This window comes from Cololabis saira, chromosome 18 (genome assembly GCF_033807715.1).
Source record: "Cololabis saira isolate AMF1-May2022 chromosome 18, fColSai1.1, whole genome shotgun sequence".
Taxonomy (NCBI): Eukaryota; Metazoa; Chordata; class Actinopteri; order Beloniformes; family Belonidae; genus Cololabis; species Cololabis saira.
Genome location: NC_084604.1, coordinates 26,881,625 through 26,906,157, shown reverse-complemented (window position 1 = coordinate 26,906,157; position 24,533 = coordinate 26,881,625). Strand labels below are relative to the sequence as shown.

Sequence of the window (24,533 nt, the reverse complement as noted above, 5' to 3'; positions counted from 1 at the left end):
TGTTTTCCATGATGTCCTTCAGAAAGCTCCATGCAGCACTCTTATTAAAGTAAAATAGCAGGTTGAGGTTAGAATTAAATGCACTGTTGGCCAATTTTGTTTGTTCATTACAAAATGCATCATCTCTACTTTTAAATGTCCTTTCAGTGTGTAAATTGTATTTGATCTCGAGCATTATATAATAATCATTGAACTACTTTAAACTGCATGATTAAAAAAGAAAAGAGGAAAACAAAAGGTGTGTGCTATTGAAGTTGTCACCTTAAGCCAAAAAGACAGCTTACCAAGTTTATTTTTGCGTGCATGAATGGAAATGTCTGTTTAATCATTTTCTTTGTGGGAGCCTGAATGGACCAGTGCGTTCAACTACACCTGTGGTGTGATGCATTAATAATCATACAAATTTATGCTTGCACTAATACCTCTAGAGGATTTTCTTTGTCAAAGTCAACAAAATTCTAAAATATATATATATGTATATGTATATATTACCCCGCTGTAGACAAATGCTTCTTTTGTCTATTGTGCAATGCCTTACTGTAAAACGGATGTGTGTAAGTGTACATTTATCACTGATGATTGATGCTTGTGAAAATCTATTTCTGCTCAAAAGATTTAAATGTTTCTTTTTAAGTTTTCAACCCATTAAAAAACATGAATCTAAAAAAACAATCACTTTTATTTATTTATTTATTTTGTTTATCATTTGAATATCTGAAATATTTTAGTGCCTGTTAATACTTTGTCAACATTTTACAGTGCATCCGGAAAGTATTCACAGCGCTTCACTTTTACCACATTTTGTTATGTTACAGCCTTATTCCAAAATGGATTAAATTAATTTTTCTCCTCAAAATTCTACACACAACACCCCATATTGACAATGTGAAAAAAGTTTTTTTGAAAGTTTTGCAAATTTATTAAAAATAAAAAACTAAGAAATCACATGCACATAAGTATTCACAGCCTTTGCCATAAAGCTCAAAATTGAGCTAAGGTGCATGCTGTTTCCACTGATCAGCCTTGAGATGTTTCTACAGCTTAATTGGAGTCCACCTTTGGTAAATTCAGTTGATTGGACATGATTTGGAAAGGAACACACCTGTCTATATAAGGTCCCACAGTGGACAGTGCATGTCAGAGCACAAGCTCATCACAAAGAAAAAAAAAGACTTCTTAGGCTGCTTTTTTTTTCTTATTGCCTTTTAACTGGTAAGTACAATTTTACAAACCCTCTCACATTTAAAAGATAAGCACAAGCATGAAGTCAAAGGAATTGCCTGTAGACCTCCAAGACAGGATTATCTCGAGACACAAATCTGGGGAAAGGTACAAAAACATTTCTGCTGCTTTGAAGGTTCCAATGAGCACTGTGGCCTGCATCAACCTTAAATGGAAGAAGTTGGGAACCACCAGGACTCTTCCTAGAGCTGGCCGGCCGTCTAAACTGAGTGATCGGGGGAGAAGGGCCCTAGTCAGGGAGGTGACCAAGAACCCATGGTCACCCTGTCAGAGCTCCAGTGTTCCTCTGTGGAGAGAGGAGAACCTTTCAGAAGGACAACCATCTCTGCAGCAATTCACCAATCAGGCCTGTATGGTAGAGTGGCCAGACGGAAGCCACTCCTTACTAAAAAGCACATGGCAGCCCATCTGGAGTTTGCCAAAAGGCACCTGGAGGACTCTCAGACCATGAGAAACAAATGTTTCTCATGCGTCGTGTTTGGAGGAAACCAGGCACTGCTCATCACCGGGCCAATACCATCCCTACAGTGAAGCATGGTGGTGGCAGCATCATGCTGTGGGGATGTTTTTCAGCGGCAGGAACTGGGAGACTAGTCAGGATAGAGGGAAAGATAAATGCAGCCATGTACAGAGACATCCTGAATGAAAACCTGATCCAGAGCACTCTTGACCTCAGACTGGGGCGACGGTTCATCTTTCAGCAGGACAACGACCCAAAGCTCAGCCAAGATTTCAAAGCAGTGGCTTCAGGACAACTCTGTGAATGTCTTTGAGTGGCCCAGCCAGAGCCCAGACTTGAATCCCATTGAACATCTCTGGAGAGATCTGAAAATGGCTGTACACCGACGCTTCCCATCCAACCTGATGGACCTTGAGAGGTGCTGCAAAGAGGAATGGGCCAAACTGCTCAAAGATAGGTGTGCCAAGCTTGTGGCGTTATATTCAAAAAGACTTGAGGCTGTAATTGCTGCCAAAGGTGCATCAACAAAGTATTGAGCAAAGGCTGTGAATACTTATGTACATATGATTTCTTTGTTTTTTATTTTTAATAAATTTACAAAAAACAAAAAAAACTTTTTCCACGTTGTCATTATGGGGTGTTGTGTGTAGAATTTTGAGGGGAAAAAAATGAATTTAATCAAATTAAGAATAAGGCTGTAACATAAAATGTGGAAAAAGTGAAGCGCTGTGAATACTTTCCGAATGCACTGTAGATTTGTAGAAACTTTACTGTTTATTTCAGTGGCATCTCTATTTTTAGTCATGTTACACAGCTGTTTTTAATTAAAAACTGTAAAACCCTGTGAATGTAAGGGTTTATTTTCTTAAAAACAACAAATATTACTAAAGACTTTGATTAAAACAACAACAAAAATCAAGTGAAGTGATCACGCGTTACAGAGGAGCGTCCATTGAGCGTACATGTGGGATGGATTTCAATGTTCTGCCTCCCGTCCTATTATAGTTTGTTCAGGGGTTAGTAAACATCCAACAGATACACTGCTGCTGCTGTGACGAAACAATCATCTGATGACGGGAGAGAATAAATAGACCGAGATCACCTGCTTCGTGGAGGTATGTAATGGCACCCGTGGTGTCCCGGTACAGTTGTCAATTCCTGTTTATTTTCAGTTCAGAATCTGGAAATGTGCTGATTTGTGGCTGAAAATCCTTTAAAACACGCACACACAATCACAAAGCATCCCTGATAACCTCCTGTAATCTTCTGAAAGTCAGGGTTTTTTTTACTCTTTTTTTGTGGGGGTGGTGCTACAGTCAGAGAAAAGCAAGGGTGTGTACACATTTCAGCGCTGACACTGATGTGTCATCTCACTTATCGGGTATCATGTTTTTGTCATGCGTCCTAGAAACGAAAGTTGGAGAGGGCTGGGGTTACCGTAGGTCACACATTCTAATTAGGTGTAATCTTAGTTTTTTCTCATTCTTTTGTGTGCAGTTTATAGATTAACTTGTACTTTGGGTTAATTTTGTCATCTCAACTTTAGTGCAAACAAAGCTCAAGGACAAACCGGGGCTTCGTCCCCTCCCACATCACAATCTAACGTTAAGCAACAAGGGATTCCAGTCAAAAACAGCACACCATCTAGCAGCGCAGTCTGAAAAGTTTGGTTTTTGATCCTCTGACTAAATGACTGACGGGATCACACTTTATCTTGCCTCGTGTTGACAGCAGCTACTTTTAAATGACACACGTGAGCTCTCCTGGTACAAGTTGGTTATTGGGTGCCCTTTCAATGCCTGGGACATTTCTGTTATATAATTTCTGGATGACATTTACTACACAATAATGGTATTATAATTCTTATTTTTTTCTCTTAAAAGTAATTCTTGATGCAATATATTTGTAAGCCTTGACATTTTATCAATATTTTACACAGATTTAGATTATAACTGCATTGAAGTGGCCTGCATTTGATTAAACTGAATAGGAATTAATTTGTACTCCATTACATTAGATTTTAAATCGTCTGCTTTCTCTTTGAAGTCCCTCCATGGGGGTAGTTTTGTTGTCGAATACAGCTGATTGATAACATAAATAGACTAACAAAGAGTGGTAAAATCACAGGCAAAACGGAAATCAATTTTTAAATATTCAAAAAAAAAAACATGCCTGTGCTTTTGTTTCATTGTTTCAAAGTAAAAATATGGAAGATCTGTGTTCCCAACAAATAACATGAAACAGACACAAAAGGCAACCAGTGAAGATTTTGAAGATATCTAAATCCGGCATTTGCATTAATAAAAAAAATAAAAGTAAGTAGGCCTAAGTAAAGTTTATTTATATAGCATATATTATATCGCTATATAATCAGCTGGTTGTATAAAAGCAACAAATCAGACTACTTGGTGTATAATCTAAAATTATTCAAACACATTTGTGCTTAATTCAACAAAACCGTTCTCTTAAGGACGCATTTTGCACTATTATTGCGCTCAAGAGGAGAAACAAGTCCATTAAAATTTATTTTCTTTGATATAACCAATATTTCTGACAAAGGTGAAGCACTGAATGCAGTCCAAACGCTTCTTAAGAACAAAGACTGCTTGCCTTTTCATTGTAAACCCTCCATTAATTCTTATATACCTTATTTAACACTGCCACATCACTGCATGCACACATTAGTCCCCAGTGAGTAAAGTTGTTTTTCAACAGACGCGTGTGCAGGATCTTTGCAAGCGCAACACATGAAAGTGTGAGATTTGTCAGGCATGTATCTTCGTCACCCTCGCTTATCTGGTGGGGAGCAGGGTGACGGATGCCTCTAAACTTCAGCTTTGTTTCACCCTCACAGCAAGAAGCCACCTACCTAAACCCCCCCCCCCAGAGGTGTCAAGTAACGAAGTACAAATACTTCGTTACCTTACTTTTGGTAAATTTTGGTTATCTATACTTCACTGGAGTAATTATTTTTCAGACGACTTTTTACTTTTACTCTTTACATTTTCACACAATTATCTGTACTTTTTACTCCTTACATTTTAAAAACAGCCTTGTTACTCTATTTCATTTCAGCCTTTAAAAAAAATAACTATCCAGTTAAATTGCTCCATCCGGATAGAGTGAATTTGGTTGTGGTTGTTTCAGATGTTCTTGTCCAGTTTTGTTCTTACATCCGTTGCCCTCAGATTCCTGCAACTAAACTTGGATGTACATTCCAATAAAGGTTAGGATAAATGATAACAAGCCTCTGAAATTTAACTTTTTGCACCATTACAATACTTATAGGCAACTAGTCATCATATCTCCTGCTCTCTGAAACACATGTTAATGCTCAATAGTACACATATATGGTTCTTTAATATATTTGCATTATACTAAGATGCATTCATTTTCAATGGCTTTTGTCCATTGAATGACAGAGCATTAAAACATTAAAACATATTAAATCCTACATTAACTTCTCACATAGTCATTTTCACATAAGGTCAGGTATAATTTTTGAAAAAACCCTAACCTGCAATATGCTCTTTAATGGCTTTTTTCCCCCTTACATTACTTTTACTTTTATACTTTAAGTAGTTTTGAAACCAGTACTTTTATACTTTTACTCGAGTAAAAAACTTGAGATGATACTTCAACTTCTACAGGAGTATTTTTAAACTCTAGTATCTATACTTCTACCTGAGTAATGAATGTGAATACTGTTGCCACCTCTGAGCAGGGTGACGGATGCCTGTAAACTTCAGCTTTGTTTCAGCCTCACAGCAAGAAGCCACCTACCTAAAACCCCCCTCACATGTAGAAAGCCAACAATTCATGACGTGGCTTCATGGGAGGGCGTGGCCTGGGAGGGGGGACCGCACCTCCGCGGCTCCGCCAATCAGAGCCGGGGCCGGCGGCTCCCGGAGCCGGATGGCCGCTGATATATAGTTGAAGGCGAGGCTGATGCAACACTGAACGGAGATAAAAGACGCATCACGTCAGAAAGCTGTAAGAGCAGCTCGAAAAGCAGGGAGCCCCCAAACACGAAGAAAAAAAAAAGACTTCTTAGGCTGGTTTTTTTTCTTATTGCCTTTTAACTGGTAAGTACAATTTTACAACCCCTCTCAGATTTAAAAGATAATTTTAAAAAAAGATGCTCTGAGAAAATATGCAGTTTTGTAGCCGGTTTAACCTTCAGTGAGAATGCATTTATTTATTTATTTTTATAAACCTAGTTTATAATATTTTCAATAAGACGTTGAGAATAAACCGGAATAGTTATTATAGTAGGTATCGGGCAATGATGCATTGAATTAATGCCGCGTTCCATTTACCTCGGAAATCGGAACTGGGAATGGCAGCCATCTTTGAATGGTAACTCGGGGGTGGTGAAGCGTCTCCCACTTTCCCAGTAGGAAATCCCACTTCGAGGGTCGTTCCAGTTGAAAATTTTGACTGGGAACTGGGAAATTCCGACTTCCGAGGACAAATGGAACGCGGCATTAGGCCTGGTGCCAAGTACTAGTCTCCTCCTCTGAGGCGCTCACGTTTTCAACACGAGGACGTGGTGGAGATGCAAGGTTCTCCTCCCCCCCTTTTAAAAATATATTCGGCCTTAAAAGGTGTTTCTCATCCATAGTTTTATCATTTTCCCTCCTAGTTTTCTTTGGTTAAAAAATAAAAATAAAATAAGGAATACATTTAAGCCCCCCAATGAGGAGCGCGCCAGTATAAGATGCCACAGTGGCAACGGGGGGGGGTGGGTCTGAGCCGCTATTATGTAACTGCCTCTAGTCACGTTTATGTGGACACAGCAAGAGACCGCACATCTGAGGGGAAGGAGGCTTAAAAATGAAATATGAGCTTTAAAGAGTCTTAAAAGTTGTTTTTTTCTTTTGTTTGCCAGTTTGAGGGAAGGGCTATTTGAGAAGAGATGGCAAAAGTGGACATTTTATCTACAGAAAGCATAAGGATGCGGGCCTCTCTTTTTTTTCTTCCTATTTTCTTTTTTTTTTTGATAGATTATTAATGTGCTAACCCACAAGTTTATGTTTGTTTTTTTACTTTTTATTTTTATTTGTTTGTTTGTTGCACGGTGAATATATAGATCATTTTTGTGATCTGGTAAAAATGTGCAGCTGTAAAAAACTGAAAATCTAATAAACACAAAGTGACAAAAAAAAAGTAGTTTTTTTTCTTCATATTTAAGTTTTATAAAGATTTTATTTTCACTCTTAAGAAATGAGCTTGAGTTTAAGAGTGCTTTCTGTAATTCCTAAATCGTTTCCAAAAATATTTCCAAATCTGGCCACACACCGACGTTGCGCCACTGTACACCCTCCCTGCTGATTGGTCCTCCGTGAAGGCAGGGCGGTAGAAATACTCTCAAATTACAATCTTCAGCTCCGTTTTTTTGGTAATCCTTTAATCCACATATTTTCTGACAGCGCCAACGTGTTTTCATGCAAGGTTGTGCAATTAAAAGTCTCCTAGCCTTTTATGTGTGTGTTTCTTTGGCCCCTGAGGTCTGGACAAGAGCCAAAAATGATTTTCATAATAGAAATGCATATTGTTTTTTTTTCCTCCTATAGATACCAGGATGCCTGTCATCAGAACACTCAGCAAAGTGGGCAAACAGGCCCTGCTCGGCCCCCCAGGCTGTGGCTGTCAGCCCTTAACTGTAGCCGTGCGCAACATTAGTTTCTCCCCTCGTCAGGTTACATCTGATGCGAGCTTCCACTCTGTGTCCTTCTCAGAGACAGATCAGCCCAAAGTGCTCATCACAGGCAAGTACGCTCTGATTTAGGCCATTTGCAAAGCTCAGATATAGTGGACATGGAAGGGTGTGTGTGTATGTGTGTAAATATTTTATACAAAATGTGCTATGAGGTGAAGGAACAGAGACTTTTCAAGGCCACCAGGATTTGTAAGAAATCTGGCAATGAAAAAAAGAGTGGATGTCAAGTGCCATTCTCCATGGAAACCAGGGCCCTATTAGCTATGCCCCATTCAAAGAGTTCAAAGAGTGCCACGTCCTAACATGACTTTTTGTCTTTCGCAGGAGGCTTGGGGCAACTCGGAGTCGGGCTGGCCAAAATGCTGAGGTGAGAATCTGTTTTTTGCTGTGCAGCTGGTGTCAGCTCTTGCGTAAACAGAAACTCAATAGTTCAATAGTTTGCAATGCTTTTTTAGTTATATAAGATTCACTTTCTTGCAGGAAGAGATATGGAAAGGACAACGTCATACTGTCTGACATCAGGAAACCTCCAAACAGCGTTTTTCACAGTGGTGAGTAAAGTCAAACAATTTTCTTTTCCAGCTGGGGTATGTCATGTTATCTGTGTCGATAAAGTCAGTATACACAACTAATCAGTATGTGCTATGGCAAAACACAGTGTTCCTCTGGAGAGTTTATCTCTGACTAATCATGGACTTTTCCCAAATCTCTGTTATTTCACAATAAAGGACTTTATTTGTACATGTATCATAGCCTGTTGCGTCATACTAAAATGATCATATGAGCAGATTAAATCTTTTTTAATATTTACCGTCCTTTCTTTATACTCAAGATGTTGAATTTTCAAGGAAATGACTGTGGTGGTTGTTACAATGTTGATCAGTATGTGATACTGGGTGGACTTGTTCTGAGGGAACACCACAGGAGAGAATATATTTATACCGTAACTACTTGACTGAAACTAAGGATGAATCATACCATAGACAAAAAAACATGTCCACACCTGAATAATAGCCTCAGTTACTGTGAAGACTGTTGGTCTGTAATAAATGGATTAAAACTTCATTTCACAATCATCTCTGTCACCATCAGGCCCCTTCATCTACTCAGACATCCTGGACTACAAAAATCTGCGGGAAATTGTGGTGAACAACCGGATCACGTGGCTGGTTCACTACAGCGCGCTGCTCAGTGCTGTCGGAGAGGCCAACGTGGCCTTGGCACGCTCTGTTAACATCACCGGTGAGTGAACCTTATTACTACTCATTTATTATTATAATATATATATATTTATTATTATTTATTACTCATTAATACCCCACATTTTTATTTGTACTCATGTACTTTCAGAAGCTTTAAAAATGCTCTTTTTCGCTGATATTTTCAAAAGGAAAACCAATAATGACATATCAACATCCTCGTTATAATTTTCCTGACCGTATGGAACGATTATTTTCACATTTGCCAGGGCTTCACAACATCCTGGACATCGCGGCAGAGCATAGTTTGCGTCTGTTTGTCCCCAGCACCATTGGCGCCTTCGGACCCAGCTCACCCCGCAACCCTACACCAGATCTGTGTGTGCAGAGACCTCGCACCATCTATGGTGTTTCCAAAGTCCACGCTGAACTGATGGGAGAGGTGAGAGCGTTTTTTTTTTTTGTTTTTTTTTTTATTCATTTGTTGTGTGTTTTTCTTTTCAACATGGACTAGTTTTACGTAACAGAGAGAATGAATACCTGCTCCATGTCTTATGTGGGTATTTATGTGGTCTTAACAATTGTTGTATTTACCATCAACAGTACTACCACCATCGTTACGGCCTGGACTTCCGCTGCCTTCGCTACCCAGGAATCATCTCCGCTGATTCAATGCCTGGAGGCGGCACAACAGGTGGGAGAGATAAAGCTCAGAACAAACACTATCTTTTATAGAGGGTCATTGAGATCATAATTGACTTTCGTCTTGCTGCTACTTGGATTATTTTATCACACCGATTAACATTACTGTTCTGCTGCACACCAGAGCGTCTAAGACGCTTTCTTTTAGCTGGATCTGTTTTAACAGTCGCTATATTATCTTATATACATTGAATTGCTGACATTACAGACTGGAGGGACAGTGAGTGCCTTATGCAACAGCATTGGTAAACACTGCTGGCATTTAAAACACCACGTAGAGCAGTATTTAAAATTAGCAACTGACAATATTTAGAAACCTCAGAGGCCAGGAAGGTGTGATATGAATTGTGACCTCAGTGGCCTTGAAAGGTTTCACGTGTAATGCATGTCTATTCCTGCATGCCTCGTATCATCTTACAAGTTTGTTATATAACGACTAGTTTCAGAGTTGTCCTGACCTACAGAAGCTTTAAGTTGTCTGAGATATTCACATATTTTTCTAGTCTGAAGAGCCACCACATCATACTTGTCTGTTCTGGGCCTTTTTTTTTCTTTTTTTTTGATTAACTGAGGTTTACGTATTATTATTTTTTGCAACAGGTGTAATAACAATGTTATTTCCTGTCTTTGTCTAGACTACGCTGTTCAGATTTTTCACGATGCGATGAAGACCGGCAAGTTTGAGTGCAACTTGAGACACGACACGCAGCTCCCCATGATGTACATCGACGACTGCCTGCGTGCCACGCTGGAGGTGATGGAGGCGCCAGCTGAGATGCTCAGCATGAGGACGTACAACATCAACGCCATGAGCTTCACACCTGAGGAACTGGCCCAGGAGCTCCAGAAGATGATGCCCGAGCTGGAGGTCACATACGACGTGGACCCTGTGCGACAGGCGATTGGTAAGTCTCGATCGACAGATTTGTCCACCAGCATTGTTTTAAGCTCCTATTTAAACTCTACACTCTTCTTCTCTGCTTCTTTTTAGCTGATAGTTGGCCAATGAACTTTGATGATTCCAATGCACGGAAGGACTGGGGCTGGAAACACGATTACGACCTCCCAGAGCTGGTCCAGACGATGATCAACTACCTGGGCCTGGAAACACTCATGGCTCGTGCCAACTGAGACGCTGCACCCCAGCATCTTCTTTGTACATAATGTAAAGACTGACCAAAGAGAGCAGAGAAACTGTACATAGTCGTTCTCTCAATTCTCTGTAAAACCAGAAGGGCTCTGCTCGACCGCCGCTTCACCACCACATCTCCAGAATGTAAAAGTCGGTGGGGGCTAGACAGTCCTGCCTGTAATCGTCGACCTACCCCCTGCTTCGCTCGCTTTTCTGCTTTTTCTGCTTGGGATATTTGGGGGAAGAGCAATCTCTCAGTGGACAAGTGTAGCCAGTATCATGGGTGCATTAGCAGGACCTTTAAAAACTTCTTAGGATTAAAAAAAAAGATGAGTTACTCTTAAGGGATTGCACAAAAATGTGCAGTATTTTCTAACAAAATCAGTTAAACAGATGGGGAATTTTGCAATGGGCATTTGTATGCATTTCTGTCATGTTTTTTTAAGAAATAGATCAGGTCTTCGTTTTCTTATAGATTAACTTTGACTGTGAAAATTAAGGTATTTAGGCCCACAAATGTTTGGGATAAGATCAATATAGATCTACACGGATGTACAAAGTGTGTTTGTTGATGCACTTTAATCGTGGAAAAATGAGAAAAAGAGCCTGATCGTTGTCATGTGGAGGGATTATCTGTTACGTAATTCTTTAGAAATGTTCCTCTGTTTATTCCACGTAACATTATTTATTCTGTCACTGTTGTATGTTTGGGAGCTTTATCATATGAAAGCATTTCAACTCTCGTTTCTTAGCGCTTCTGTTTTGTTATTTAAATAATTTTTTTCACCGGCTCATGTATGAATTTTTTTTTTTTTTTTTTTTTTTCTAAAGCAAAAAGGGAAATTTGACACCACCAGCCACATCTACACTCAGCCACGTCTGGTGGTGTCTGAAAGAGAAGTGAGAGGCGTCTGCTCTTTCGATCATAAACGAGCTTCGACAATAAACTCTTTTTCTGACGTACCTCCTTCTGTTCCTGTCATGATTTTTTTCCTCCTTCACAGGATAAGCACAAAATATTGAAACAATGTCTTACAACCGTTTAAATTTCTGTTTAATTCCTCTGTTTCAACATACAAATTGAGTTTGAGTTTATTCACAATACCAGAATAATAATTATAATAATAATAATACAATTGAATTGAATGGGTCCCCCAAGGAAGCTAGGAAAGCTTATAAATGTTTTCCTCCACAACTCTATTGTCAACTGTGGACTTAAATCTATTTCTGATATATGTAATATCAGTTACATTAAGCGGATTCACCTCAAATCTAGTCTGATTAAATCATTTGCATCAGATTACAGAAATTATTTGATGTTTTAATAAGTATTGAACATTTTCACTGTTGAACTGGTAAAAAGCATATAAGTCATGACAGTAAAACTGATATTTTAACATAAATACATCCCTTGTAGTCCCTTTAAGAGGAAACTATGAAGAGCCTTAAAAATGATCTTGTAAATGTTCAGACCTGAGCGTGCCTGATGTCTGGAATAATTGATAAGTCTGATTTAGCATGTTTATTTGCTAATTCAAATATTAATCCTCCCTCCCCTGATAACTGACACCTAAATCTCATTCATCAAGTAAACACAAAAAAAACTGACTTTCCTACATGTAGTATTGTTTCAAAAAGGTCTAAATAAAAAGACTTCTAATGTGCTGACAGAAGTGTCCTTCTAGGCACATCCTTGAAACCACTAAGTGGGATCAATCCCAAGGCTAGCATTGTCTTTGATGCCATGTCTCACAATTCCATTTCTCTGCGTCAGTGAGCGCACCTGTTTCAGGTGACCTCAAATGTTGTTTTGCTTGCAGTCTGGCTGCAAAAGAGAGAGGAGACAGATCACCTTGCTGCACACAGAGATCAACTTCCTGCCACTGAGCCGTTCGGTGTTTAGTTTCACCTAAACACAAGATCAACTCGCCATCATTAAACTGAAAGTATTATATAATACCCACCTGAAATGATTTTTCTTTGTAATGAAGCCTTACTGAACCAAATGAACCACGTAAATGGATTGCGTTTTGATACTAAGAGAGTACAACGGGCTGTGGAAAGGAAGTATGGAACATACCATATATATATTTATACATTTGTTCGAGCTGAAATATAAGAGGGACAAAATGTTCCCACACACGTCCAGTTTTACGTGCCTATGTAAATGTGAGAACACGTGAGTGTGCGTGCAGCATTTTCCGAGAAGTGTGGGTGAGTGGAGGAAACGCGGAGGTATCTGAATGTTTGCGGTAGGTAAACCACGCCTCTTACGACCGCAACCCCAAGCCTGGCATACCTGTCAAGTTTTGCATTTAAAAATACGGGAAAATCAACTACTAACTACCTGTCAACCACTTACAGACTAATTATGTGCTCAGAATCTGATAGGCCGACCTTTGTTGACACTGAAATGCTGTGGACACTCCTATGTATGTAATTCCTATAATAGAGCCTCAATGAAAACACAAAAGTGAATTAAACCACACTTTTTTTATATATATATTTTCAGTTTATATACACATCGATTTTCTTCAAGTGAAACATTTACATTTTCTTTTAAAGGGGACCTATTATGGCATCAAATCCCTATTTTAAACAGGCCTTGAATGTCTTGAAAACAAGCTTTTGATTGTTTTTGCTAAATAAATTAGAAATTCAGCCTCTAAACCATGTCTTTATCATCCCATTCTTTAACCTCATTATCTATGTGGGATTCTGAGTGGGCGGGGCTATGATAATGAGGCTCTGTGCTGATTGGCTGCCTGAATGACGCGATACACCGCTACGAAAAAATGGCGGAAGCTCCGGCCGGCGGAGTTAAGCCTGAATTATGGTTCTGCGTTAAATCGACGCAGAGCCTACGCCGTAGGGTACCGTGTAGGGTACGCGGCGACACAGAACCATAAATCAGCCTTTACACCGTGTCATAACTGCATGCGATGCGAGCGAGCATCAGCGACAAAATCAATTCCATTGCTCTATTTTCTATTGGACTGTCCTAACTGGCCGCGAGCGACGCAGTGCTGCGCAGTGCGACACGGCGCGGCACGCCGTTTTGAGCTGAACATTTGTCCGACGCCCTGCTTCTATTTTCTTCCTGTCGCTCACGTTGAAAGACGGTTAAAAGCGCTGTAGGAAACCGTCACGGATGAGGAACGGCTGATCTAGTTAGTTGAAATGAGAAGTTATCTCTATGATACCTCCTCATTTCTCAATCAGCGATTTTCGCTGATTTGCTGCAGCAGAAACTAAGAACTTAGGACGCTGGTGGCTGCATGTCCTGGGCAGACGGCCAACGACGCGATAACGTTGTGTACCACCACAGATGTCATTACCACACGTGCCTGATGTGGCCATGGCACTGACATCACTCTTCTAGCCCCTCCCTCATAGGCTCTGAGGACTTTTACCATCATCTCATCATCAGTCTGCTGAGTCACAATGACGCTTCTCTGTTTCTGACCAGGGGCATTGCTTAAACAAACAAAACAACATGATAACTTATTTGAAGGACTTCTGACAAAAGACAAAGTATTGTGTCGAGATAAGGGTGTTGATTGTCTCCATCCCCGTCAGGGCCCTGTTACCTAACCTCTTGGCTCATGTAGTTTACTTTAAGTGCAATTTTGGTGCAAAATCTATTTTATTGGAGTTGCCTTGAACACACAACAATGTTTTCTACTTACCTTTTCTCAAAATTAACATTTAGTTTCTGATAGGGCTGGGGAGTTGAAAAGCAAGTTTTCTGGGTCATAAGTGAATTGAGGAGGTTCACATATAAGTCTTCACTCACAACTGCAATGCAGCTGATGTGGACTCCACAGTTATCTAGTTATCTAGTTATTATTTAATTATAATTATTCCCTACATGTTAAAGGATTGAGATGATTTTAGGAATTGCTGCAGACCTTAGCAACCACCCAGTCCCACCAGACCAGACAGTGGACGTCCACGGCTGTTGCCGTGGCTGCCGGTGTTTTATTTAGGTTGGGACGCCATCTCTCACACTGAGGACATGTTACATAAGACTTTTGGCATTCATGTGGAATCCAGTTCCTCCACATGGCCACCGCCGCTGTTTACTTTGTGGCAGTTGAAGCTGCTGTTTTGTCAGACTACTGAAACCTCCTCCAATTTCTCTTTGCTCCTTAACTGCACAAGTACGAAGTAGAAAAAAGTTTTGTGTTTTTCTGGATAAAAATGTCTGATGTTGTTCCAGGAATTTAGTGGGCTGTGACCCCAGTTTGGGGATCCATGTACACTGCACCCGTCTGCCGAACAAATATTCTTCTTTCAAGATAAAATGTTGCACGTGGTTGGTTTTATTACCCTGAGTTGCACATTTGTGTTTGTTTTAAGAAATCATTGTCTTTTCTAAAAAATTTCTTTCAAATATTGTCATTAAAACTGTACCAATAAACATACTGTTGATGTTTTGCAAATCCAGCTCACAAACTTGATGATACTAAACACAGCAGCTTTGCTTGATGTTGCATTTTGCTTTGAGGTGTTGTAGACTCTTGGGACTTGTCCAACAAGTTCATATGTTTATTTATCAGTTTTGCTTAAAAAAAAAAATTCAAACCCACTTGCAAGTCGGGGCAATGTGGGGTTCAAGGACATCTCGACATGTGAAGGAAGGAAGTGGGAGATCAAGCAACTTTGACTGAAAGATGGTCCACCTCTTGAACTACAGCAACCCTCTGTCATTTTAAACAAATTAATCTAAGTAGCTGATCTGAAGTAAAAAAATGCTATTATTTAGATTTAAAGCTGTATTGCAGCAAGAGAAGATCAGGTTTCCAGCGTAGGCTCATGGGGATACGTTGCTACAGACACTAAAAACCCAGAGTTGCACCATCACCACGTCGAGCAAGCAGTCGTGCTATGCAGCACAGGCCCCTAAATGTCTCTGTACTAATAAAAATAAAGTTTGAATTTGGCCAATGCTTCTGCTTTTTATAGAAACCCACTGTGAGACCGCACTGGCTGATCCCTGAACTTGGATAACCTAGAACTTTCTTCTTGATTTTGGATTTTATGCATTGACTGTTGGGCTGTAGCGCCCTCTGCTGGAGATAACAACAAGGTTCGGTGGCATAAGAAATAAAAAAACATGACAAAAATAACACATACAGGACTGTCTCAGAAAATTAGAATATTGTGATAAAGTTCTTTATTTTCTGTAATGCAATTAAAAAACAAAAATGTCATACATTCTGGATTCATTACAAATCAACTGAAATATTGCAAGCCTTTTATTATTTTAATATTGCTGATTATGGCTTACAGTTTAAGATTAAGATTCCCAGAATATTCTAATTTTTTGAGATAGGATATTTGAGTTTTCTTAAACTGTAAGCCATGTTCAGCAATATTAAAATAATAAAAGGCTTGCAATATTTCAGTTGATTTGTAATGAATCCAGAATGTATGACATTTTTGTTTCTGTAATTGCATTACAGAAAATCACTCACTCATTCACTCATCTTCTCCCGCTTTATCCGTTCCCGGGTCGCGGGGGCAGCAGCCTCAGCAGGGATGCCCAGACTTCCCTCACCCCAGACACTTCCTCCAGCTCTTCCGGGGGGAGTCCGAGGCGTTCCCAGGCCAGCCGAGAGACATAGTCTCTCCAGCGTGTCCTGGGTCTTCCCCGGGGTCTCCTCCCGGTGGGACATGCCTGGAACACCTCCCTAGGGAGGCGTCCAGGAGGCATCCGGTACAGATGCCCAAGCCACCTCAGCTGACTCCTCTCAATGTGGAGGAGCAGCGGCTCGACTCCGAGCTCCTCCCGGGTGACCGAACTCCTCACCCTATCTCTAAGGGAGCGTCCAGCCACCCTGCGGAGGAAACTCATCTCGGCCGCTTGTATCCGCGATCTTGTCCTTTCGGTCACTACCCAAAGTTCATGACCATAGGTGAGGGTAGAGGCGTAGATTGACCGGTAAATCGAGAGCTTCGCCTTTCGACTCAGCTCCCTCTTCACCACGACGGTCCAGTACATCGACCGCATTACTGCGGACGCTGCACCGATCCGTCTGTCAATCTCACGCTCCATTGTTCCCTCACTCGTGAACAAGATCCCGAGATACTTGAACTCCTCCACCTGAGGCAGGACTTCTCCACCCACCCGGAGAAGGCATGCCACCCTTTTCCGGTCGAGAACCATGGCCTCGGTCTTGGAGGTGCTGATTCTCATCCCTGCCACGTCGCACTCGGCCGCAAACCGCCCCAGCGCATGCTGAAGGTCCCGGTCTGAAGCCAACAGGAGAACATTATCTGCAAAAAGCAGAGATGAAATCCTGAGGTTCCCAAACCAGATCCCCTCCGGCCCCTGGCTGCGCCTAGAAATCCTGTCCATAAAAATTATGAACAGGACCGGTGACAAAGGGCAGCCCTGCCGGAGTCCAACATGCACTGGGAACAAGTCTGACTTACTGCCGGCAATGCGAACCAGACTCCTGCTTCGATCATACAGAGACCGGACAGCCCTTAGTAGAGGGCCCCGGACTCCATACTCACCGAGCACCCCCCACAGAATGGCACGAGGGACACGGTGAAATGCCTTCTCCAGATCCACAAAACACATGTAGACTGGTTGGGCAAATTCCCATGAACCCTCGAGCACCCTGCGGAGGGTATAGAGCTGGTCCAGTGTTCCACGACCGGGACGAAAACCGCATTGTTCCTCCTGAATCCGAGGTTCGACTATCGGCCGTAATCTCCTCTCCAGTACCCTGGCGTAGACTTTCCCCGGGAGGCTGAGAAGTGTGATCCCCCTATAGTTGGAGCACACTCTCCGGTCCCCCTTTTTAAACAGAGGGACCACCACCACGGTTTGCCAACCCAGCGGTACTGTCCCCTTCCTCCATGCAATGTCGCAGAGGCGTGTCAACCAAGACAGCCCTACGACATCCAGAGACTTGAGGTACTCAGGGCGAATCTCATCCACCCCCGGTGCCCTGCCACCGAGGAGCTTACGAACCACCTCGGTGACCTCGGCTTGGGTGATGGATGAGCATGCCTCCGAGCCCCAACCCTCTGCTTCCTCCGTGGAAGGCATGTCAGTCGGGTTAAGGAGATCCTCAAAGTATTCCTTCCACCGTCCGACAATGTCCCCAGTCGAGGTCAACAGCTCCCCACCAGCACCATAAACGGTGCCGGCAGAGTACTGCTTTCCCCTTCTGAGGCGCTGAACGGTCCTCCAGAATTTCCTCGAGGCCGACCGAAAGTCCTCCTCCATGGCCTCCCCGATCTCCTCCCAGACCCGAGTTTTTGCCTCCAAGACTGCCCGAGCCGCGGCCCGCTTGGCCTGCCGGTACCTATCTACTGCGTCAGGAGTCCCACCGGCCAACATAGCCCGGTAGGACTCCTTCTTCAGTCTGACGGCATCCTGTACTTCCGGTGTCCACCACCGGGTTCTAGGATTGCCGCCACGACAGGCACCGGAGACCTTGCGTCCACAGCTTCGAGCCGCCGCGTTGACAATGGAGGCAGAGAACATGGTCCACTCGGACTCGATGTCCCCCGCCTCCCCCGGGATCCGAGAGAAGTTCTCCCGGAGGTGGGAGTTGAAGATGTCCCTGACAGAGGGCTCGGCCAGACGTTCCCAACAGACCCTCACAATCCGTTTGGGTCTGCCCGGTCTGTCCAACCTCTCCCTCCGCCAGCGCATCCAACTCACCACCAGGTGGTGATCAGTTGACAGCTCAGCCCGTCTCTTCACCCGAGTGTCCAAGACATGCGGCCGAAGGTCAGATGAAACGACAACAAAGTCGATCATTGACCTACAGAAAATCACAATATTCTAATTTTCTGAGACAGTCCTGTATTTCCTTATCTGCACAAGGGTATATTTACATCCATCGACTCTGATTAAATATTATGTTCAGGCATTTTTAAGAACCCTCATAAGATTTTTTTAAACATAGTTAAAATAGTTACAATAGTCTTCAAATCTCACAGTACCCAGGTACACTGACAATAAAGTATTCTGATTCTGATTATTATTTATGATGAAGTTTTGGGGAAAAGCCGAAGACATATTGAGAAGAAAATCAAGGAGGGACAGCATCAATGATCATGTAGAAAGATGAGAGAAGAATGCAAAACACAATTACAAAAAAAAGGAAAAATAAAAGAGGGGTAGAAAAAGTTATGATGTAGTCAGGTTAAGAAAAAACCATGGTGAGTGGGCGGAGAGCAAAGCGGCAGCTGCTTGGTAGAGTCACCATGGGCCATGAGAACAGGACTGCAGTAACCACATCACTCCAGAGGGGGGCAGCAGTCGGACTCTTATCGGGTGAAAGCTGCCGTAAAAACAACGAAGAACAAGAACTAGCGGAGCGAGGATGTCCATGCTCGCTGAACGTAAGTTTATCTTTGTCACAAATTCAAAACGTTTTTATTCGTTTGGGAATTTAAGTGTTTCTATATCTTGCCATGCCAACACACCTCCCGAAAGTCACCGAAAATATTAAGTTTTTAGAACCAGGCTTACTTTTCAAAGGACAGTGGTGGCTAACATTAGCTTTTCTCAGTCAGTTTAGACACGTGTTTCCCCCAGCTGTTTAACTGCTGTAAACCCAGTTACTCATTGCATAATAAATACTCTTAGAGATGGCAGTTTTTCTCGATCAGCTGTCTTTTAAATGCACGTCCTGTATCAGTTTAGCGACATCCTCCAGTCGTCATGTTATCACGGATATGGAGCTTGGTTGTCAGTAATTTAACACAAATGTAACATTTAACAATCGTGTAACCGCTTGACAGCGCTCATGAATGTTCGTTTACACTGAGGTTATTATTGTGGTGTGGGTGTTTTTTTTTGTTGAAAATGTATCGTTTACATACAATAAGTTTACATAACAATTAACTTAATTACACAAGGCACATAGAAGATAACAAAATATTGAAAACTATAATTAACATAAATAATAGATAAGTAAATAAATAAAATAAATTCAGGCATAAAATAAATCAATGATTTTTTTTTTTTTACAAGACATCAGTGTGTGTGTGTGTGTGTGTGTGTGTGTGTGTGTGTGTGTGTGTGTGTGTGTGTGTGTGTGTGTGTGTGAATAAGGTGATGAAAGTAAATGCATAAATTGAGAATATTGATTCAAGAGTAAATAAGTTAAACAAATAAATAATTATCATATAGAGTGGTGTAGCACGATATAATATAAATATAGCATAATAATATAGTAATACCCTAATATAACAACATTTTTATCAAATATTATAACATATAACCTAGGGCTGTGCGATTAATCGATTTTAAATCTAAATCGGATTTATTAATCAAGACGATGTTTAAAAAAAGGAAAATCGGAAAATCGATTTTCCTTTTTTGCAGCTGGCTGCATTACAGACGGAGCTCGTCTAGTCATCTTTGTTTGGTCAAGAAAATTGTAAATGTCACTTTACTAAATTCAAGGAGGATTCACGGTATCTTTCAATTGCACTTCATTCCAAATAGGGAAATTTGTTTGCTATTTTTCTTTAAAAATAAAGATAAAATATTTGAAAAAATGTATTCCATTGTTTTTTGTAGTTTCCAAAAAAAATCAAAATCGCCCAGCCCTAATATAACCAAATGATATCACCATACTATAATATATAATAATACTATAGTTTAACATCCCATAAGATTTCATAACTTAATATAATAATACACTATGAAACAATATATCATGATAATGCCAGGAATGATTATTAGAGTTAGAATTGGTAATTTATGTATTGCAATGAGGGGTGAGGTCAGACCGGGGCGTCAAAATAAATCAATGATAAGAAATAATATCACATTAGGGGTCCTCAAATATTTTCAGTTCTTCATATGGTTTTTAGGATTGACAATGTAGTTTTTTTCCTCATTTTCAAAGCATTGAGATGATTGTCCACAAGGTGTTTTTTAAACACAGAGAAGAGTGGTTTCATTTCCCTCCATTTAGATGTATGGATGAAGAATTTCGCAAGGAGAATTAGATTGTTCAATATCAGGTCACACTTATTGTCCTTGTTAATACCAAACACTGTGTTCTCTCTTGTGAGGGGATTGAGTGGTTGAATTTCTGTTGACAGCCAGTCTTGCAGATCCTCCCAGAATGTTTGTGTATAGGCAATCAAAAAACATGTGATCAGTAGTTTCAATTTCAGAATCACAGAAGCTGCAGTTATTGTGATCAATACCAAATCTCTTCCTCAGCAGTTCATTGGATGGATAAATATTGTTTAGAATTTTGAAATGGACTTTTGTCTTGGGACTTACTGGATAATTGATATATTTTGTTCTCTATTACTTAATGTCTGACTCAGAAAATAGTTGATTGATGGAATTTCTATTTGATCGTAATGCGAATAGTATATAATTTAAGTGACCGGGTATCAACTTGTTTGAGTTTCCGTTTGAGCTGCTGTAAATTCAGCCCGCAGGAAGCAGAAGTGGTCGGTGGACCCCAGGAACAGCGCCTGGAGCAAGGATGAGTCCAAGTTTGGCCAGAAGATGCTGGAGCGAATGGGCTGGTCCAAGGGCAAGGTGAGTGAGACCAATTCCTGTTTTTCCCTGTCTCTATTTTTTAAAGCATAGAGCCATGTCCGAGTTAAGTTTATTAATTACAGCAATGGTAAAGCCCCCCTCCCCAAGCTTCTACTGTGTTGTGGCAAGTCCAGGAGCAGCTGATCTGAGACAGGCAAGGGGAATGCAACTATAGCAGTTCAGAGAGATCAGGGGATGAAAGACCATTTAAAGATTTAAAACAGTCTGCCAGTGCAGTGAGAATAAAAATTAGCTTTCTCTTCAGTGTTCCAGTCAAAAGCCATCCAGCAGCACTTTGCACCAGTTATTCAATTAATATAAGTGTTCATTGTAGAATTCTGATTTCAAGATATTTACATTAGAATGAGTGAAAGTACTCTTGACTTTCAGCATTTTGTTTGATTATAGAGTATGTCTTATTCTTTTAATAAAAAAATTGTATATGGTTAAAGGAGCTGTATGTATGAGCAATAATAAAACGAATCATAAAATGACCCCGATATGTCAACAGACATTTAAAAATCATGTTCATTTCAAATACTTATGTCACTGACAACAGCACTCAAGCCAGGATATTCCAGTTTAAAAAGAGGAGTTGCAGCCCTCAACTGATGTTTATGTTGTCATTTTTTGTTTTGGCCTGAAGATCCACCCTCCACCTATCTCCCAATCACCAAGTCAGTATTGTTTCTGAAGCTCCACCCTCCACCTATCTCCCAATCACCAAGTCAGTATTGTTTCTGAAGCTCCACCCTCCACCTATCTCCCAATCACCAAGTCAGTATTGTTTCTGAAGCTCCACCCTCCACCTATCTCCCAATCACCAAGTCAGTATTGTTTCGGCATCCGGGTTGCCAGCTCGGCTCTAATTATCGCAGCCATGGCAGCCTACGTTCCTGCTGCATTCTGCAGCCTTCCTGGCAACCTCTGGTCGGGGGGAGGAGGAGGAGGGTACACGCCGCTCAACAATATTTTGAAAGTGACTGCAGTAACAGTTTTGGCCATTTCTTACAGACGGCTCCTTTAAATGTGGGTTATTCATTTTATAGAAGTTTATACCTTGCGATAAACATTTTTTATTTTTTAATGAGAGAACTGCTCCCAAGTGAAAAACTTTTAAGTATATGTGTGCACAGGTTTCAATAAAAGTTTGTTGTTTCAGCCAATCAGTAGACAGGACATCAGCATGTGTACCGACAAAACCACTGCCAGTTTACTTTTTTAACCCTTTCTGCCTGACATGCCCAGCACAAAAGACCTGTATTACAGATTATTGTAGCTGAAAAGTTTGAAATGCATAAGTCAATAACTTTTGTGGTCTTTAACTTCAGTGCGTTCAGAAGACCACTCTGTAGTGCCACCAATACAATACTTAAACTGTAATTTTGTCCCCCCCAAAAAAGCCTTTCATGCTATAATACGGAGATACTGCAAAATATCGCATGAAGAAACGGCATAGGGGTGTTTGCAGAAGTCTGCATTTCCAGTCTCATCTCCCAAAATTGAAGAGGAAAAGAAGAGTTTTTCAATCAACATGGCCTCCAGAAAATCACAGAGAGATTTAGAGAGCATTTTACGGTTAATGAGATGATATACTAGTGGGAAGAAAACACAAGAGCTGGTGGATTTTGTTGCAGATGCAAAACAGAGGTGATGATGTTCTGAGTTACGAGTTGTGTCAATGTATGAATATTTTTATACTTGACATAATGTTAATGTTTATGCCTCCAGGGGTTGGGAAGAACTGAGCAAGGCTCCACGGACCACATCAAAGTAAAGGTTAAAAACAATAACTACGGCCTCGGCACCAACGCCAGTCAGGAGGTGAGCACAATCAAGACGTAAACAAATTTATACATGATTCTTTTCTGAGTTTGCCTTTTTTGTTTTGAAAGCTGTAATTTAGTTGACTCTATAGTTCCCGTTTTAAATTAGTTTAAAAGTTCCCTTTAAAAACTTAAGATTTATTTATCTGATGTTTTTGTCCAATGTTTTTTGTTTAATATCTGGGATTTTTTTTCAGGATAACTGGATTGCTCACCAAGATGATTTCAATGAGCTTCTTGCTCAGCTGAACAGCCATCACAGTCAAAACACTGGCAGTGGTACGTGCATGCGTAACAATTTTTGAAAGAGTGGTAAAGGAATTTTAATGCACTAATGATTGTGTTTCTATCCTGCAATTGTTAGAGTACAGCAGAACATACAGTATTTATACTCTGGCTAAAGGATATTATCATTCAAGATGCCACGATTGCTTGGTTGAACCCTGATATTGACAGATTTTCATCTTGACTGGCTGTCAGTACTATATACAACTTAAAAGTGTATTTTTCCTCTGTTTATGTGAATGTTTACGGTAATTGAGCTGCTTAGTTTAAAACGGGTCATGATGTTACAGTAGGAGATCATGTACCTTTGCTCATATTTTTGGGTTATGGATATTTGAGTTGTTTTCATTGTCTATTTATCAACTTAATAAAATTATTAGAAGTAGTATGAAGAAGTAAAAATGTGTATTAGAGTACAGAGTCAGTTGTTGGGAGGGATTAGCAGCATTGTAATAGAAATGTAGGCCACACAGCCAAAATCTTTCTTCTTACTGTTCCTGTGCATCCTGTGGCAAGCTGCATGTGTGTTTGGATTAGATAATACAAATAATCAAATGAAAAACAACAACCTAACAACAGATTTTTTTTTCAGGCTTTTTTTTTTTAACATTTTTAATTTCTTTTTCTCAACTCGTTAGTAATATTTGATTCAGATTATTCAGAATTGTGTTGTTGACACATGGTGACATTTAAAGATTTTTAATGATTGTGCTCTCAATATTAACTTTTTTTCTTTTGCCAAACTCCACGTGGCTAAAAAGATATGAAGTGATAGTTGTCCTGCAGAACAGGAGAGGGCGCTACAGTGCAACATTTAGAGCTGAGGCGGCCATACAGTCACCATCACCAGCACTGCACCAGAAAGGAGCCTGTTTAAAACTGTTGGATTTCTGTATACGTTTGCAACAATTAAACTCAAACCTGTTACTGTTTTTGATTTATTTTATTGTTTGTAGAAGCTCATCCAGAGGAGAAGGAAGGCTTCAGCTTGGAAGAAAAGTCCAAGACCTCCAAAAAGAGGGTCCATTACATGAAGTTCACTAAAGGTGAGTGGAGTATGAAGGAACTAGCAGCAGGAGATGGAGGGTTCACAAACACAAGTCTAGGGTTTATATTCATTAAAAAGTAAAAGTCACACCCCCATAATAGAAAATATTTCAAAGCCTTGGGAGCTGCTCTGATAAAAGTATTTTTCTTCCAGCAGTAAACTCAAGTGGGGCTGCTGCTTTCATAGTTGTCTGCCTTTGCACACCTACTATCTAATCATGCAGGCAGCCTCATTGACCCCCCCACCCCTCCACCCCCCTCCTCGATGAGACCCATGTTCTCGTCTCAGACCACAGACGCTGATCAGAGATCTGTGGGCCTGTGCTGGGTCAGTTGACCCGGTGAGTGTTAGGGGAGGTTATTTATAACTCTTCC

At 40.7% G+C, this 24,533-nt stretch overlaps 2 protein-coding genes across 3 annotated transcripts in view; both read left to right on the top strand.

The window, feature by feature from the left end:
• The first annotated feature begins 1,156 nt into the window (after positions 1–1,156).
• Positions 1,157–11,420, top strand: tdh (L-threonine dehydrogenase). 2 transcript variants are annotated; one of them, XM_061746836.1, is made up of 9 exons: positions 1,157–1,212; positions 7,279–7,473; positions 7,749–7,791; positions 7,905–7,975; positions 8,517–8,666; positions 8,893–9,065; positions 9,227–9,317; positions 9,961–10,230; positions 10,317–11,420. In XM_061746836.1, exons 2-9 carry the CDS (start codon positions 7,287–7,289, stop codon positions 10,454–10,456), a joined length of 1,125 nt encoding a protein of 374 aa, XP_061602820.1. In that variant the 5' UTR covers positions 1,157–1,212; positions 7,279–7,286; the 3' UTR covers positions 10,457–11,420. The 2 variants fall into 2 exon arrangements, with proteins under 2 accessions (XP_061602820.1, XP_061602819.1); XM_061746835.1 differs by lacking the exon at positions 1,157–1,212 and adding an exon at positions 5,629–5,787.
• Positions 11,421–18,780: 7,360 nt separating this feature from the next.
• The window catches only part of pinx1 (PIN2 (TERF1) interacting telomerase inhibitor 1), a 28,303-nt gene continuing 22,550 nt past the window's right edge, over positions 18,781–24,533 (top strand). The window contains exons 1-5 of the mRNA XM_061746527.1: positions 18,781–18,830; positions 20,891–21,000; positions 22,732–22,824; positions 23,024–23,105; positions 24,068–24,157. Coding sequence (XP_061602511.1) covers positions 18,812–18,830; positions 20,891–21,000; positions 22,732–22,824; positions 23,024–23,105; positions 24,068–24,157 — 394 coding nt within the window. The 5' untranslated portion in view covers positions 18,781–18,811. The remainder of the gene's footprint in view (positions 18,831–20,890; positions 21,001–22,731; positions 22,825–23,023; positions 23,106–24,067; positions 24,158–24,533) is intronic.